The sequence below is a fragment of the Dasypus novemcinctus genome, chromosome 17 (assembly GCF_030445035.2).
Source record: "Dasypus novemcinctus isolate mDasNov1 chromosome 17, mDasNov1.1.hap2, whole genome shotgun sequence".
NCBI classification, from domain to species: domain Eukaryota; kingdom Metazoa; phylum Chordata; class Mammalia; order Cingulata; family Dasypodidae; genus Dasypus; species Dasypus novemcinctus.
Genome location: NC_080689.1, coordinates 4,669,135 through 4,687,553, shown reverse-complemented (window position 1 = coordinate 4,687,553; position 18,419 = coordinate 4,669,135). Strand labels below are relative to the sequence as shown.

The 18,419-nt window shown below is 39.3% G+C and overlaps 1 protein-coding gene across 13 annotated transcripts in view; it reads left to right on the top strand.

The window, feature by feature from the left end:
* The window catches only part of MGAT4A (alpha-1,3-mannosyl-glycoprotein 4-beta-N-acetylglucosaminyltransferase A), a 183,045-nt gene that overhangs the window by 90,501 nt on the left and 74,125 nt on the right, over window positions 1-18,419 (top strand). For all 13 annotated transcript variants that reach the window (XM_071208722.1, XM_071208719.1, XM_071208720.1 and 10 more), the window contains one exon: window positions 2,210-2,343. In XM_071208722.1, the coding sequence (XP_071064823.1) occupies window positions 2,210-2,343 (134 nt within the window). The remainder of the gene's footprint in view (window positions 1-2,209; window positions 2,344-18,419) is intronic.

Below are 18,419 nucleotides of genomic sequence, written 5' to 3'. Positions count from 1 at the left end.
TCTTTCTCTCGTTAGCATACTTTATTTTGTGTAGTCCATAAGCCCCCTCCGATTATATTATAGTATGTATCTCTTCCCCTTTCTAACACGTGTAAGCTCCCTTAGGGCAGGGGCCTTACCTGTTTTCTTCAGCTTTTTGTCTCTCCCTAGTATTATTCTAGGGAGAATACCTTGCACTTATAGATGTTCAATAAATAGGTGCAGCATAAATACAACAAAAACCTTCTGGAGTTCTTGAAAACTCTTCCTCCCTAAAATGGAAGAGAGGAATAAGGCATGGAGCCTTGGGGAAAACACGTAAACCCTTTGGAACTCGGCATTCTTAGCATCAGCAGGATGATGGTAGACTAGTTGGTCAATGGTCTTTAAGCTTCCTTCTAGCTTTAGGATTCTATGAACTCTAAGTATTTTGTAGCATCTCTAATGAAGTATTACATAAGTAAAACTATTTTTAAAGTTAATGTGAAACATTTGCAAAATGCGTCTGTATTGACATATAACACAACAATAAGAAATTTTTAAAAGATGTTACTTTTAAAAACCTACTTGGAAATGCAGTTGGTTTTGCTGTAACCCAACATCTGTGTCCCTAGAAATCACTACACTATACAAAATTGTGCAATAAAATGAGAAAAATGGGGTTAGGAGTACAACTCTCAAAAATTTCATAAGTTCTACGTAAAAAAAGATAAACTATAGAATGATAGTGTAGTTTTACACATGTGAAACAATGAATAAATATTACAATAAACAGGGTACTGTTGTACCATGAAAAAGCCCTGACGTTTGTTTATGGATATAGGCTTCAGAAGGGTTGCAAGCTTGTTAGTTCCTGTGGAATGTTACAAGGCAGGTTATCTGAGATCTGACATCAAGTTGACCACCAAATGTGGATGGCTGTGGTTCCTAGTACACAGTGAACTGTGGCTGCTGGTAGATGTTTGAGCTATGTGCATTTTGTATATTTCTACAGGACTTGGTTGAGGTGGATGCAATTTTCTGCACATTCACCTGGTGAGAGTTTGTCAAATTGGGATTTGCTCATAAGCAAATATGATTTTCACATTATATTCAAATTGGTCTCTAGAATATTAACTGTGTTGTAACAAATTTACGTTTTTAAACAAGACTTATAGGAAAACTGATTGTAATTTTAGACTTTAGAAAAGTTGCACGAAAGAGATATAATTTCTCTTACCCTCACCCAATTACTGTAAATGTTAACATTTTACATAACCATAGTACAGTGATCAAAAGAAGAAATAAACATTGGTGCTATACTATTAAGTAACCGCAGATCTTCTTATTCAGACCCGATTTTGCCATTTGTTTCTTTTAAAGTATCTGTACTTGTACATTGGTAGTATTCTTTTTCTGTTCTAGGATCCCATTTAATTGTCATGTCTCCTTGTTCCCTCCAATCTGATACAGATCCTCATTCTTTCTTTGCCTTTTTCCTTTTTTCATCTTCTTTTTTATTATTTTTTCTTTCTTTCTTTGTCTTTAAAGAGTATTGACCAATTATTTTGTGGAATATCTCCCCAATTTGAATTTGTTTGATGTTTCCTCATGGTTAGATTGAGGCTATGCATTTTTGGGAAGAAAATCATAGAAGTGATGTCCCTTCTCAGTGCGTGACATAAGGAGGTACATGAAGTCAATATGTAGACATTAATTTTTAAGATGTCTTAGTGTTCCTAAATTTTAATTGTCTAATAAAATTTGCTGTTGACACTTTACAGTTACTTTTTTTTTAAGGAGGTGCTGGGAATTGAACCCAGGACCTTTTACATGGGAAGCAGGCGCTCAACCACTGAGCCACATCTGCTCCCCAGTGAGAGTTGGTTTTTCTGTCTCTTGTTAGGTACCGGGGATCAAACCTGGAACCTCATACATGGGAAGCAGGTGCTCAACCACTTGAGCTACATCTACTCCCCAGCCATTTGTTTTTAATGTGAAGTTTAATCTTTAGTTTTTATCTGTTCTTTGACTTTTTTTTCTTATGATTAAGCCATGTGGAGAAGAATTGCGATATTATAGCTATTGTACTCTTATATCCTTTGATTATTTTCTTTTTGAAATTTAGTATATTTTGATCCTTCAGTTATTTCCATTAAATTGGGAGGACATAATACTTTTGAAAAAAGTATTTTTCTAACTTGTCATTGTAAAATATTTTTATGTAATTGCTGTCATTGTTTTGTTTCAGTTTCAATAGTAATGGGAATTCCCACAGTGAAGAGAGAAGTTAAATCTTACCTCATAGAAACTCTTCATTCTCTTATTGATAATCTGTATCCTGAAGAGAAGTTGGACTGTGTTATAGTAGTCTACATAGGAGAGGTAATTATTGAATTGTTATTTTATACATGTAACCTAGAAGAATTGAAACTATAACAGTACTTGTGATGAATAAAGGTTACATAGCATATTCCATCTGATGGTTTAATTAAGTATAATGTATTACATTTGCCTTAGTTTCTTTTTTACTGTTAAAATCCAGGAGTAGTAATGTTTGTTTTCATTGGGATAATACCTGTATCTTTAAGAACAGTGAGTCCTTATTTCTAGCTCTAGGATCTAAATTTGGGGATTTTCACTGAAGTTCTTTGGGAGTCTTGAAATGTAAAAAAGGTTTAGTGTGGGCTGGGGTTTTATCATCTCTTGTTTTCCTCTCCACTCCTTCCCTGTACTCCTAATATTTAATCATTATTATTAAAATTAAAAAATCATGTGAATGAGGAGTGTTATATTTCATGTTGTGTATTAGGCTCCTCAGCAGACTCAGGGAAAGATTAATCTTGAGCAAGTTTTCTTTAGTCATGAGAAACAAAGCCTCTCGTGTCAATTAGCCTGTAGAATTGTATAAGGGAAGGTGCTGAGGACACCATCTGATCTGGCTAACTGGCTCCCAATCTTTCAGTCTTCTCCATCCCTTTTTAATTGAAAATGGTCTTAAAAGTTTTCTTTCCTTAATATATAATTGTCATTGTAGTTGTAAAAACAATTACAGAAATGTATAATGAAAAATTATTTCTTATTCTACTATGTAGAAATAATTGTCTTTATGTATATACATGCAAATACGCATATATCACCTCACACTGGGTATTTCTATACATTTTTAGTATTATGGTTAGTTTTCTATGCTAAAAAGAATAAATATCACAGCATCATTTTTAATGGCTACAAAATACCTCATTGTACGCTCTTAGTGTAATTTAATTCCTGATAGACTATTTCCAAGTTTTTGTTATTATTACCAACACTGCATTGATTGTTTTGTAAATGAATGTTGATTATTTTTATAGTTAATCGACTTAGGAGATCAGTTCCTCAAAGTGTTGATACACCCCCAAAATGCGCTGCAGAGGTCCATCCTTCTTCCAGCAGTCTGTGAGAGAGCTTGTTTCCTTGTCCTCATGCTCTGCTGAGTAGCATCAGTCTTTAGAATTTTGTCAATTTGTTGGGTAAAAAGTAATACTTATCTTTTAATTTGGATTTCTTTGCTGAGTTGGATTGAATGTTGGTTTATATGTTATTTGTAATTACTTTTTAAAAGCTTTATTATTTTTTTATTTGTAATATTTGATTTGTCAGAAAATTTTATCTATGAAGGGAATTAACCCATTGGCATTTTTTCCAGTTTGTCATTTGTATTAACTTTGTTCCTGATGTTTTGTCTTTTCATGGAAGTTTTACATTTTGAGGAATTAAATCTCATTTATATATTGTAAGCCAGTATATGGTTTAACCTTTTTGCCAAGCAATTTGGCAATAGCTATTAAGGTTTAAAGTATGCCCTGTAACCCAGCATTCTGTTTCTAAAAACTGATCCCATAGAAACAGTTATAAGTATATATATTCAAGCAAATACACACATTCACACAGCTCATACAGATGCATTAATGAAATGTATAGAAAGAAAGGTCTCATTGAATATACCCTAAACTATGAGAGTTGGGATTGTAGGAGGTAGATGTCGCTTTATATTGTATGTATTTTTGTAAAATTAAAATTTTTTCAGTGAGCATGTATTGATTTTTAACCAGCAAAAAACGCTTAAAACTATAAAAGAAACAATATCCTTACACATTTGAAAAATAGTGTATGCTCTCTAGCCAGAGCTTAGTGTTCCCATAGGTTCTCTTGGCCCTTGTGATCATACATGGAGAGGTGCCGTAAACTGAAAATGTGCTTGCAAGTGCCAGCGGTTTTCTGATCCCTGAAGAATCCGCTTTGGAATTGCAGTGTTTGGATATGTGTCGACATAGAATTTCAGCATTTGGAAGAATACTTATGTTGAGCAGCGCAGAATTAATTTGCAGTGTTAATTAGCTGTTGGTTCTGTCCTCCTTAGTGTTAGCCCAGGTGTTGGGCTGGGCTGGGGCCCATTCCGAGCTAGTCACCAGAACGTTTCTTCTGTGGTTTTGACCATGACCCACATGTGGGAAGGCTCTGAGGCCTAGACCTCCACCTTGTCTTTCCCTGAGCCTGTGTCTTAACTGCCTACTTGATCAAATTATTTTAATGTCTTAGGAGCAACTCTTAATCAGTCTTCCCCATAGCTACACTAATCCAGTTTTCCCAAAGCGCTTCGCCTCCAGGTTTCCCACCTGCTTATTAAAGGGCCTTTATAATATAGTATCACTAGACCTGCCTTTTCGCCGCTCTGCTCCCCAGTCATGCTCCCAATTCTGTTTGTGTTATTCTTGTATCCTGAAATGCCTCTCCTTCCTTTCCCTTTCTTACTGCCACCCCCCAGCCCCTCATTTGAAGTTAAACTAGAGTACATAAATAAACATACGTTTGTCTTCTGCAACATTTTCAAATAAGCCAGGACCTTTTGTAAAGACATGAATTATCTTTGGTTTGTTTTAACATATGAGGAGAAAATTCTGCATGAAATGGAACTGGAGAAGAATACAGACAACAAAGGGTTATCATCTCTCTTCTTCCTCTTTGACTTTCAAGCCACCTTTGTATCCTCTGGGGAAGGATCATAAAATGCCCTTTGAACAGAATTATCAGCCAGGTTGGCGTTTTCCTTCCTTTTGGAGGGTTTATTGGGCATAGATAAGATGGGTCTTTGTAGAAATCCATGCATTGTGTTGAGGAGCTGAGATCTGAAGCCTTTTTAAAAAGATTTATTTATTTATTTCCTCCCTCCCGCCTCCGCCTCCCCCAGACTGCTCTCTGTGTCCATTAGCTGTGCATTCTTCTGTGTCGGCTTGTCTTCTCTTTAGGCAGCATTGGGAACTGATTCTGGAACCTTCTGGAGTGAAAGACAGGTGCTCAATCTTTTGCACCACCTCAGTTCCCTGGTCTGCTGTGTCTCTTATTATCTCTCCTATGTGTCTCTTTTTGTTGCATCATCTTGCTGCCCCAGCTCTCTGTGTGGGCCAGGACTCCTGTGCAGGCCAGTGTTCCTGTGCAGGCTAGCTTGCCTTCAACAGGAGGCCTTTGGGAATCGAACTCTGGGCATTCCATATGGTAGACAGGATCCCAATCTGTTGAGCCACATCCACTTCCCTGATGCCTTCCTTATGTGAAAGTTCTGGACTCCATTCCAGGATTGAAGAAGAATGCATTGCTGCTACCCCAAGGTGCATGGGGTAGCCCAGGATGGGATTTGGATGTGAAGATTATATTACTCTTGTGTTTGTTTTGACTGGAGTTTAATTATAATTTCTGTATTCAGATGACCTTTGGTTGTCTGTATGCGTCATCATTTTTTATTGTATTATATTAATATGTGCTGTTATTTATTTTTTATATTATTTCTACCACTCATAAATATTCCTGACAAAAGATCTCCCTAAGATACTCTGGTTTTAACCCTGCCTGACATTTGATTCCCAATCTTAAGTTTTGGAATTCACCAACTTTCGAATCATCTGTGCTGAGCGATGCGCGGCTGTGGCCCACGCTGCTGCTCCACCTTCTTCCGCAGCTTCCTCCTGGCCTGGCCCCACAGCCTCACGAGCTCTCCCAGTCACCTTTCAGTCAGTTCTTTTTCTGAGTGTTCAGCCAGAGTCAGTTTCTGTTGGTTGTGACCAAGATCCTGACTGGTACAGGTAGTATCTTGTTCAAAAATACCTGAAAAGCCCTGTGACCACCCCCCTGGAGAGAGCTGGCCTTCAGAGGGATGCGGGCTCTTCCGAGTGGTTAGAAAGAGGTGTGGTGGGTTTTTGAGGTGGGTTTCAGGTGGAATCGTGTCTAAACCAGGCAACCAGGTGTGCTGGTGATGACCAGAAGGCTAGCTGAGAAGCTGGAGGAAGGACTGTAGGTGGCCTGTCTCTTCTGTCATGCTATCTGTTACACTGTTTCTGCAGTTGGCCTGGGAGCATTCCAAAGACCTTGTTTACGTCTTAACTTTCTAAACTGTAGAATTCGTTTTGAGATTGCGTAGTGAAATAACAAATTCATTGTGTTGAAAAGAGTACCTAAAGTAAGTCTCTGAATAGCCGAGTTTAAGGGATTCCAGCCTCATGGAGTGTTCACTATGAAAACATTTTATTCAGTTTTCTGTTTTTACCATGGTACAAATTCTAGTTTCTGTTTTATAATGAGAGTGCCTAAGGCCTTTCTATGCCTTCTTTAAATTCTGTGACTTAAGTTGGTTAAAAATAGGGTTAGTTGACTAGTTGACATTGTAGACATTTGCAAAACAGTTAAATTTATAAATGAATACAGAAATCGAATAACCAGAGAATTGATTAAATTGCTGTGGCATTTTTAGTTTTTATTTTTATTTTCTGTTTTATTGACTAGGAAACATTTATTTCCCATTTATGTAAATTAATTTTTTGAATAGGTAACATGATCCCATGGTTTAAAAGTTCTATATGTGCATGTTGTGTACATTGACAAGACTCCCAGCTGGTGCCTTCCCAGCTACTGGGTTTGTCTTCCCATTGGCTACATCCCTGAACAATCTTTTGTCCCCATTCAGAGGTAGTAAGTGAGTACACATGTGGACTGTATTCTTTTTCTCATCATTTCTCCATAGATGGTATATGTTAACTTTTTTTTTCAGAGGTACCAAGGATTGACTCTAGGACCTCGTATGTGAGAAGCAGGTGCTCAACCACTGAGTTACATCTGCTATACCATGAGAGTTGTTTTTTTGTGTGTTTGTTTTATTTTTAGGATGTGTCAGGGATTGAACCCTGGACCTCATATATGGGAAGCAGGCACTCAACCACTTGACCTATATCTGCTCCCTAACTTTTCACATTAGAATATAAAGAGCTGTTTAGATTGCCAACCAATTCTGATAAAATATTTTCCTAGAAAGTATCCATTTCACCAAGGTTTTAAAATTTTCTTTGTGTAGAGTTGAGCAGGTAAGACTCTTGTTCTGTGTTTTTTCCCCCCTTCTTTCTTTGTGCATATGCTTTTGTAATTGTCTTGCTGGTGAAACTGTTTTATCTATTATTCCAAAAACCATCTTTGTGTATTTTTAAAATTATTTCTCTTTTTCTTTTGCTAGTTCATCAATATCTTCTTTTCACTTCATTAATTTTTTTCTGCTTTGTAAGTTTTATTTTATACTTCTCAAAAATCTTATCCTAGATGCTTAATTCATTTATTTTCATTATTTCTTTGGGTTAATACGAGGATTAGTAGGCATTTTCTTCTGTGTACTGTGTAAGTTTGTTTGTAAGTTACCAGTATTTAATGTTTTCATTTTGGTTGTTTTCTGGATTGCTTATGATTTGGGCTTGTATTTCCTCTTTGATCAAAGAGATTCTCAAGAGAGTTTTTTAATTACTAGTTGGCAGGGTCTTCTTATTTTCTGGCTTATTCCTTTCTTGAGAAAGTTTCACATTTCATTTTTAAATTCTTTGGAAATAACTTCTGACTTACAAAAGAAGTTGTAGTAATAGTACAGAGTTTCTATAACCCTCAGACAGTCTCCCCAAATGTAACCATCTGACATCACCATAGTATAATTATCAATGGCCGCCAGTTAACCTTGACACACTGTATTATCAACCAGTTTACAAACCTCATTCATATTCCTCCAAATGCCCCACTAAGAGAAAATCCACGAAAGGTCAGTTCTCCGATTCAGAGTGATCTCAAAGCAGTCAGGATAGTTAGGGCAGTAGATTTAAAGCAGACCATAGAAATAAAGATAGGATATGGAAAAGCAAATGCCTGGGTGGAATGGGTCAAGTATACAGTCCAGAGTCTGAACAAAAGTAACTGTTACGCTTGTGCAAAAGGTCGACCCACTGTTGATATGGTGATGCCCTTTTGTATTTCCATGATTCCTTCTAAACTTATTTTTTGGAATTCTCCCAATAAGTGCTGTTCTTTTCCCCATTTTATTTACTTTGCCAGTTATATATATGTGTGTGTGCCAGTTATATATATATATATGTGTGTGTGTCTGTGTGTGTGTATGTATCTGTGGATATATATATATATGTATCAGTGTGGATATATGTATTTATATATATATACACACACACATATATATGTATCAGTGTGGACTCTTGGATATTATTATCAATTTTTCATTTGGTTGCTACAGTTGTCCAAAAGCTGGCCATCAGGAACTCTTTTGACTTGGCTTCTGTGTCCCTGTGACATGCCACCATCTTTCTCCCTACTTCCTGGCAGTGCAAAATGTTCCAGGCTCATCTAGTATCTTCCCCGCCTCTTTCCTGGAATCAGCCATTTCTCCAAGGAGCCTGGTTCCTCTCATTGCAGGATGGTGGTAGAAAGGAGTATCTGGGTGCTGGGTGTGCTCCCTGCTCCTGCAGGTCACTGCTTCGGGGCGTTTTGGTGGACAGAGCTAGGAAATACATACATGCATACACAGGCATGCACGCACACACACACACATCTATGTCAGTTCTGTGTCTGTCTGTCTTGTCTGTATTTAGAAACCATGAGTTTATAGTGATACCTTTGAATCTAATCCAGTACCACTGGGCTCATTCTAGCCTTCCCCATTCCTTAATATTAATTATTTTCACTAACAGCGAGGAACCTGGCTCTCATGAGTTACAACTTACCTACTTCCTTGCTCAGTCCTGGATAAATCTGAAGTCCTTTTTGAATTACTAAACTATGCCTTTCTAGTAGCATATTTGTATACTAATAACCAAATTATATCATTGTACAATGTTTTTGTCTTTACCCTTTCATTATCTAAAGCACTGTGTTCCAGAATTACTTAGATTAGTTCTTTCCTTCTTCATCCCCTTTAGAGTGGTTCTGCTATATGCGTGTAGAGTCAACTTAATCTCTTACTGTTTGCAGTCCATTCTGAGGTCTTTCTTCCTCTTCATTATTTATTTTTGGGTATGTGAAACATTACTGTGATTTTACAGGTCAACTATATTAAATGTACCCCATTCATTGGTCTGTACATAATTCTATTTTTACATAATTGTGAGAAAGAAAGCAACTACTTCCAGTCATAACACAGACACCTCCTTTTTCTGCCAGCACCACGTCTAGGGCTATCTTTTTTCCCCCAGGCCATTTAGCTAGTAAAGCATCCAACTGTTCTGCTATTCTCATAACTGCATCCCTAGTGTGACTGATAAATCTTTGGTGATTATAATATATATTTTTAATCCAGTCCACATTTTTGTTAATGGTGACCCACCAGAACAAGAATGACTCAACTCCTGCAGCTACCTGATTTCTAGCTTTAAATTCATTTATAGTCTGGTGGGGTATTACCTTTATAAAAGGCTATCTTGTCCTCTAACGGTTTCCAGTGAGTATGGCCTCCACTCTTCCCAGAGGTCCACCCCTCGTATTCCTTAGGCACTAGACAAGGTGGATATAGATAACAGCCTTCCCTCTAAGTGGAGGGATATCTTCCTGCAAAGTTCAGTGATATAGAGTCCAACCAGTCCCTCCCCCTTTCTGATATGCTCTCCCAACTAATGCCTTCTCAGAGTTGATCCTTAAGGAATCCAAAGACAGTGGTGCCAAGGTGTATGTGACACCCAGGCTTCATATAATATTCTGGAGTACACGGGAGGTAAAGTGGCTACCATTGTCTGAGTCTGTATTTTCCACTAACCCATATGAGAAATTATTTGTTCCAGAATAATTTTAGAAGTTCCTGATACTGTAGCTAAGGCCAGAGGATATGCCTCCACCCATCTTATCAGATGATCTATAATAACCAAAACATATTTTACGTGACCCATTGGGGGCATATCAGGCTAATGAACCTGAGTACTATGGACTGGCCTGAGGCCCGGCTCCCATCCCGCTTGTTCTTGCTTCCTTAAGACTTTCTTTTTGGCCTTTTGGCAAATTATATATCATTCATTCATTTGTTTAGCTACAGTATAAAGGCCCACACATCCAGAATATGTAAGAACCAGATCACACATGGCCTGTAGCCCCCAGTGACTCCCTTCGTATAAAACTGCTAATACCTCTCTCATCACTTGTTTAGTCAACATTTTGCCTGCCACCTCCCTTGATCATCGATGGTCACACCTAACTGCTCCAGCTTTTTCACCTCCTTTTCAGAGAATATGGGGACCCTGAACTCTTCGGGAATGGAGGGTATCAGGATGATCCACTTCAAAGGAGAACTAAGGGAGCCTTCCCTGCCCTCTTTGTCTGCTAACCTATTGCCCTTTGCTTCAAACATATGACCTTTCTGGCATCTCTTTACATGCACCACTGATATTTCCCTGGGTGAGAGTAGATTGGCCAATACTTGTTTTATTAATTCCCCATGGACTAGCCCTTTTCTTTGCTGTTAATCAATCCCCTCTTTCCAAATTTTTCCCAAGGTGTGGACTACCCCAAGGCATAGGTAGAATGGGTGTAGACTGTGCCGTCCTTTTCCTCTAATAATTTGAGGACTTGGTTTAATGCATACAATTCTTAAATTTGAGGTGACCAGTTATTTGGCAATTGGCCAGCTTCTTTCACCTCACAAGTTAGTCCATGTACAACTGCATAGCTATTGTGCCTCCTTCCATCTAGGACCATGGAGGATGCATCTATGGATAATTTTTCCCCCAAAGTGCAAGTGTGGGTCTCCTGGGTCGGACTGGACTCAGGTCTGATAGCCAGGCCTCAACCATCATGCTCAGGAGCCTCCATTTGGTCAGGTCCCTTCCAAAGGAAGGAGGCCAGGTTTAGGCTTTGGTCTGTAGTCAATACCAAGTTATTTCCTCCATTCGGATAGCCTCATACTTCAGAATTCAGGAGTCAGTCAGCCACCTTCTTACTTTCTGAGACAGAATCGTCCTGACCTGATGAGGGGGGCTAACGACTAAGGCTCCTCCGAAAGTCAGCTTCCTGCTCTTTTCTACTAGGAGAGCGGTTGCCGCCACAGCTTGAACATACCCTGGCCATCCCCTGGAGACAGGATCCAGGATTTTGGAAAGGAAGGCTAGAGGCCTCCTTTGACCTCCCCAGTTTTGGGTGAGAACCCCCAAGGCTGTCCCTTTATCTACTGGAACAAACAGGTGAAAAGGCCTCTTAAGGGAAGGGAGGGCCGGAACAGGGGCCTGCACCAGTGCCCGTTTGAGCCCCTCTAAAGCCTCTATCTCCCTGAGAGCTCACACCTTCATTCTTAAAGGGGTACTGAAGGATGAGGGTCATTCTTTTGCAGCTGCTTCCCGCTGGTTAAGGACAGTAGGTCTCACCTGACAAGGTGTAAAACCTTTTATTCTATCATGGTTGGAGGAAGATGACTACAGCACCCTGGGTGAAACTGGATGAAATCCCTGTATGGCTTTTAACACGTTCAATATTCCTGTGCATATGATCTAGAAAGATATCATCATAATCATCAAGCATATAGCTAGAATAGGAGAGATATAGGTACAGTACTTAATATTAATCAACACACTAATGAATGCATAAGTTTTTTTTTTGAGTTGCAATTAATAGACCTAAGCGCCAGGTTAGCAATACCACACAAGTTGTCTCTACATGGGAGCAGCCCATAATGCCAATTATGTTTAAGTTCTCCTCCCAGCACTCTGGTCATCACGGCCGCGCTTAGCATGTCCCTCACACAGCCAGCACGCTGCAGCACCGCTGCCCTAGAGAGAAGCTAGGAAGGTAGGCTCCAGTGTTGCACTGGCCTGGGGCACAGCGCCCTCCAGCACCATGCAGCTTTCTTCTTCTACACCTTTACCATGACGACATTAATGAACAAGTATTTTACTTCAGCAATACAGATGCCCAATGGAATCAAGGTTATCTTCCTTTATCACCACTATAACATGCAGATTGAGGTGGCCTCTGACAGTTTTCCTGTTGTGAAGCTATTTTTGTTATTAAAATAATTCAGTTTCTGTTTAATAATGACTTACTGGAATTAACCATTCAAATATTTCGGTTTAAACATTGCTTCTACAAATTTCTTAAACTGTGTATAACCACATAGACAGTGGTTGCTTCATCTCAAGACAAATTTGACCTTCACATTCCCTTAATTAATGCTACCTTCTATAGTACCTTTTACAACTTGCTATATGCATTCAAGTTTTTTCCGACATACTTCCATTCTAATTTTATGAAAACCAGCTATCCTATCATAGGGAAAAAACACATTCCTTTAAACAAATTTAAAAATTTTAATCAGCACTCCCACGAACCTTTTATACCTTTCTATGTCTAATTAAGTCTCATATCCCTCATTCTGTTCTGTGAAAAAAAAAAAAACTATCTCAATTTAGTCATTTCACAGATTTCCATACTTTATCAATATAAGCTCCTTTTTAAAAATTTTTAGCTATTTGCATAGAGCTCTTTTAAGAATTTTCATTGTCAATTTAATATTACCACATCCAGAGATATTAAAATATACACTGAACAAACAAACACAAAAAGAATTAAGAAAGCAAGGTTGGCACAGAGCCAATCCTCTTCTGCCCAGTATTTTGGCCAGAATACATTGTGTGGTCATTTCCTTTCCCTTGTTCTGGTCATTATCCGTCCAGTGTTCCAACATCCTCCCTCATGGGCTGTCTGGAGGAATGTCCCCAGGGTGTCTTACAGATAGCCCCTCCCCAGTCCAGTGACTGCCTCTTCCCCATTCTGAGTCTTGTCTGGGTTTCTTTCAAGCCCAGACTCATCAGAATTTCCCCACCACCAAGACAATACTTAATAGTCACTTTTCTTACCCTGGCCCGTGTACAGCGTTGCCTGGTTAGTGAGAGGCAGATTTCCCCTCCCCCTTTTCTCGTCCACAATCGGCAGATCTAAGCATCTGGTCTCAGGTCCTTCCAGCTGCCAAAGGTGGGCCTCTAACGGTGGAGTCTGAGACTGCTCAGTCAGCGGGGCACGCCTTCCCTTTTCCCTCCTGGGGTCCCCCTCTGAAGCTTAGGATCCTGAACAAGTCCCCAACATCGTTAAAAAGAAAGCTGTTAAAAAAGAAAGTTAAAAAGAAAACAAAAGCTAACCCGATTGTGGAGGAGAAAAGAAATTTATTAATGATCATGCAAGAATGGGTGTGTGACCTGGACAAAATGGTTGGTGCACCAAACAGCAAGAAACAAGGGTATCTATAACCCAGACCTAACACGTAGGTCCCTCCCCTGTTCCCCTTCCTTGGGTACTTTGGGGGTTACAGCCTATCTGAGAGATCTAACTTACCCAGTTCCTTCTCTGAGTTGCCACTCTCTGGCTCCCTACATTCTGGTGGGCTGGGCAGGCTTGGTACTGCTTTTCAAATTCGGCGCCACTTTGCTTTGGCCTCACCCCCAATTCTCACCATTGGACTCCCTGCTTTGGCACCACTTTTCAAATTGTTGGCACCAAAGCCACTAGAACCCCTTTCCCTCCCTCCTCCAACTGCAGAGCCGGCTCTGACTTCACCTTTATGTGAAAATTAAACTTAACCATTTCCTTATAGAATTATATTACATCTTGAGCAACATTTTCTATATAATTTCTCCTTTAATTGACATTTTCTTTGTGGCTTAAGTAATGCTCAGTTTTTGTGCATGTTCCATGTGCATTTGAAAAGAAGAAATATTTTCTGTTGCCAGGGTTCAGTTATGTCGTAGTTTGCCCAAGGCTGTAGATGCAAAGTATCAGAAATCTGTTGGCTTTTATGATGGGACTTTTATTTGAGGTAAAAATGTACAGTTCTGGGGCTGTGAAATGTCCAAATCAAGGCACTATCAGAGATGCTTTCTCTCCAGCGTCGGCTGCTGGTGATCTGGCATCTGCTGCGTGGAGGTCAGGCAGGGGCCGGGCTCGGCTCCTCAGCCTGGACCTGCTCCGTGGGCCCAGCCCCTGGGGGCCTCTTGCCGTGCCTCCTGCTCTGCGGTCTCCAGATGCCAGGGCCTCGCTCAGCCTCTTGGGGTTTCTCTGCCTCCCAGCGGCTGTAGGCGAACCTGGAGTCCCTTCTTTCTGTCCTTTCTCCTCACTCTGACATGGCAGGATCAACATGGCAGCTTCCTTTTCTGGTGTGTCTATGTCTCAGTTTATAGAAACCTTCAATAAGAGGGTGGAGAGTCACTTTGTTACTTGTTAAGTTACTTAAACCTCACACAGTCACATAGTCAAAAGGACACCGCACCCACAGGAATGGATTAGTTCAGGAATATCATCTTTTTCCTTTTGCATTTCCTAAGGTACCTTCAGTCACAAGGGGTCATCCATATCCTTATGTGGCCCCTGTTGTCGAGGTTTCCTATATCCTTATTTTTGGCTCACTTGATTTGCCCTGGACTGAGAGAAAGATTAAACATCTCCTGCTTCCAATATTTTTGTGGCCCCTGTTGTCGAGGTTTCCTATATCCTTATTTTTGGCTCATTTGATTTGCCCTGGACTGAGAGAAAGATTAAACATCTCCTGCTTCCAATATTTTTGTCAGTTTCTTTTTTCGAAACTTCTTACTTTGAATAATTTCAAACTTGACAGTTGCAAAAATAATATAAAACTCATATAGAAAACTCCAATATACTCTCTACCACCAATATCCATCCAGACCCACCAATTTAACATTATGCCTCATTTGCTGTGTCATTCTATGTTTGTTTTTGTTCTCTTCTAGTTTTTGTTTTATAATTGTTATTTTATACATAGAATTCAGAAATTACCTCAGTTTTCACTTTAGCATTATAAAATACCCTTTTTCATTTCATTTCATCTTTTTGCCTGAATTCAACCCTGCAGAATACAAAGGTTGTGACTTGTGCTTTCTTTTTGTTTGCACTTGTCTAGAATTTCATTGCCTGTAATTTGCCTTCCTTTCTTAATTACTTTGTTTTATAAGTGCTTTTGCTTATAGCCTAGAGTGGTATTTGCTTTGTGATTCAATCTAAAAGGTCTTTTTTTTTCTTTTAATATGTAAATAGCATAGCTCATTTATGTGTATTAGTATGACTAAGATTTATTTGGTCTTCTACTGTTTTTTGTTTTTGTTTTTTTTTTAATTTATTTTTTATTTTTCTCCCCATCTCCACCCCTCATTGTCAGCTCTCTATGTCCATTCGCTGTATGTTCTTCTTTGTCCGCTTGCCTTCTTGTCAGCGGCACTGGGAATCTGTGTCTCTTTTTATTGCATCATCTTGCTGCATCAGCTCTCCATGTGTGTTGCAGCACTCCTGGGCAGGCCGTGCTTTTTTCATGTGGGGCAGCTCTCCTTGAGGGGCACACTCCTTGCGCGTGGGGCTCCCCTATGCGGGTGACACCCCTGCATGTCATGGCACTCCTTGCGTGCATCAGCACTGCACGTGGGCCAGCTCACCACACGGGTCAGGAGCCCCTCCCGGGGTTTGAACCCTGGACCTCCCATGTGGTAGGCGGATGCTCTATCAGTTGAACCAAATCTGCCTCCCCTACTGTTTTATGTGATGTTTTCAATGTACCGATTTTAAAGATTATTTTTCACCGTGTGTTCTGTTTTTCTTTATTTTATTTTTTTAAGATTTTATTTTATTTATCTTCCCTTCCCCCCACCCCCCCAAGTTGTCTGTTCTCTGTGTCCATTTGCTGTGTGTTCTTTGTCTGCTTCTGTTGTTGTCAGTGGCACAGGAATCTGTATCTCTTTTTTGTTTTCCTTATGTTTGGGGAAATTTGCATTTTTTTTTTTGCTAGTGGTTTCCTTTGAAGTATAACTTTCTATGGAGCCCTTAGTCTTCTGTTCCCTTAGATAGTATCTATAGTTTCCTATCATGAAAAAAAATGAAATTGGTGTGTTGCTTTTTTTCTGCCCCTCCCCTTCCTCATGATTTATCAATAATATTAATATATTTCTCAGTATCTACTGTTGTACCATTAAATGGGTGTATGCCTTTGTTGCTTGAATACATCTGGCATAAAGAATAGACTTTAGCTTCTAGCTACTACAGGTGAAATCACTAACTTTTTCCATCTGCTATTTTCTCCCAGTTTTGTTAGATATGGCATTTCTGCAGTGTCAGAACATCAGACGTTGGCATGCTGTTGTATCACTCTACTGTTCCTATTTGTTTTAATCTTAGTTCTACAGATAAGTGTTCAATACGTACAGCCATTACTTTTGCCATTGTGTCCCCTGTCATCTCTAATACAGAGTCCATGTATATCCTTCACCCAGCTTTCCCTAATGTTAACAACTTATGTAACCATAGTTTAGTGGTCAAAACCAGGAAATTAACATGGTATAATACTATTAACTAACTTACAGATTTTAGCTTTTGCCAGTGTGTCCACCTAAGGTCATTTTTCCACAGTATGACACTGCCTAAGTTGTTCTGACTCCTGGTTTCCTTCTGTCTGTGACAGTTCCTCAGTCTTTCCTTGTCTTTCATGAGCTTGGATGCTTTATTTTATAGGATGTCTCAATTTGGATTTGTCTGATGCTTTCTCATGATTAGATTGCAGTTATGCATTTTGAGGGAAGATTAACTTGACTTACTTCTGAAAGGATCACACTGGCTGCTGTGATAAAGGATGAAGCAACGAGACAACTTAGAAAACTCTTGTAAGAATCCAGGTGAGGCTGGAGTAGGGTAATGTTCATGGAGTGGGGAGAAGTAGTCAAATTATGGGCATATTTTCAAACTGAATGGGTTCCAACAAAAAAGTGTGAGAACCATTGCTAAATCATCAACAAACTAGGAGAAGTGAAGGAAGAAAGGCTGTGACACATGTATTGCATACAAAGAAGTGGTCTTTTCTTGTCTATCCTTTTAACTGCCTCTTTTAGCCACTTGATCATTTTTGTAAAATGTGGTATTTGTTAGTCTTTGTTGGTAAGTTTGCACTGAATTTAAAGTATCTTAAAACTAGATATTAGGTGAATAGGAATAGCTCATCCCTGAACCTTATGGCAGTAAAATTTATTATGAGCTGCCAGTCCCATTCTGACACAGGCTTGTCCTTTAGTGCTTTCTGCTTGTCACTTTTACAGATTGTCTTTCTGGAATTCTCATACAATGACTTTGCTTCTAGCATTGGTAGAGTAACAAGGACTAGATTTATACTCCTACCCTTAGAAACTGTGGAAAGCTGGACAAAATATATGGATCTGCTGTTTCAGACATTGGACAGTTGACTGTGCAGGACTGTAATTCCTGGGAGAGGAAAATAAATACACTGGGCAGCGTGATTGCCCAACTTTCGACCTACATTGCTTATCATAGTGCAGGAAGTGGGAGCAGCTGGAAATCACAGAACAGAGAGTTCCAGAAAGGAGGCTACTGTGGAGAAAGTGATGGTGTCTTTGAGTCCTTGCTGTGTTTAGCCCCACATGCTTAGGAGAACCTCCACAAAGCCAGGGAAGGAATTTTGAGCAGAGAGCCAGATAAACAATCCCTAGTGCTGACATAGGATGAGGAGATATCTGAACTCCGACCAACCAGTGGTCAGAGTGACCACCAGTGCCTTGGGTTAGGTCTCGGCTTGCTGGATATGGTTTCCAGGCCCACCCCAGCATAGCTTATGAAGAGTCCTTTAGGTGTAAAACTTATTCACAAATAAATTCTTGCTAGAATAGAGCTCAGCACTTTTAATGAAGAGAACAAAGTTGAAACACTCAACAATACTGCATTTACTAAAGTATGAAATAAAAATTATTAGTATGCCAACAAGTGAGAAAATGTGACCCATAATCAGGATTAAAAATAGACAATAAAAACAAGTCAAGAAATGACAAGGATGATATAACTGGCAGATAAGGACAATAAAAAGTTATTATAAACCCTTTCAAGTATATAAAGGAAAACAAGAACATGAAGAATGGAGTGGAAAATATAAAGAAGAACCGAATGGAATTTACAGAGATGAAACATACAATAACTGAAATTAAAAATTCACTATAAGGGCTAGACAACAGATTGGATACTACAGAAGAAAAGGTCAGTGAACTTAAAGACAAAACAATAGATCCAAAATTAAATTTATATAGAATGGGGAGCTGATGTTTAGTTTGTGCAGAATTTTTAATAAGGAAATTATTTGGGAAGGG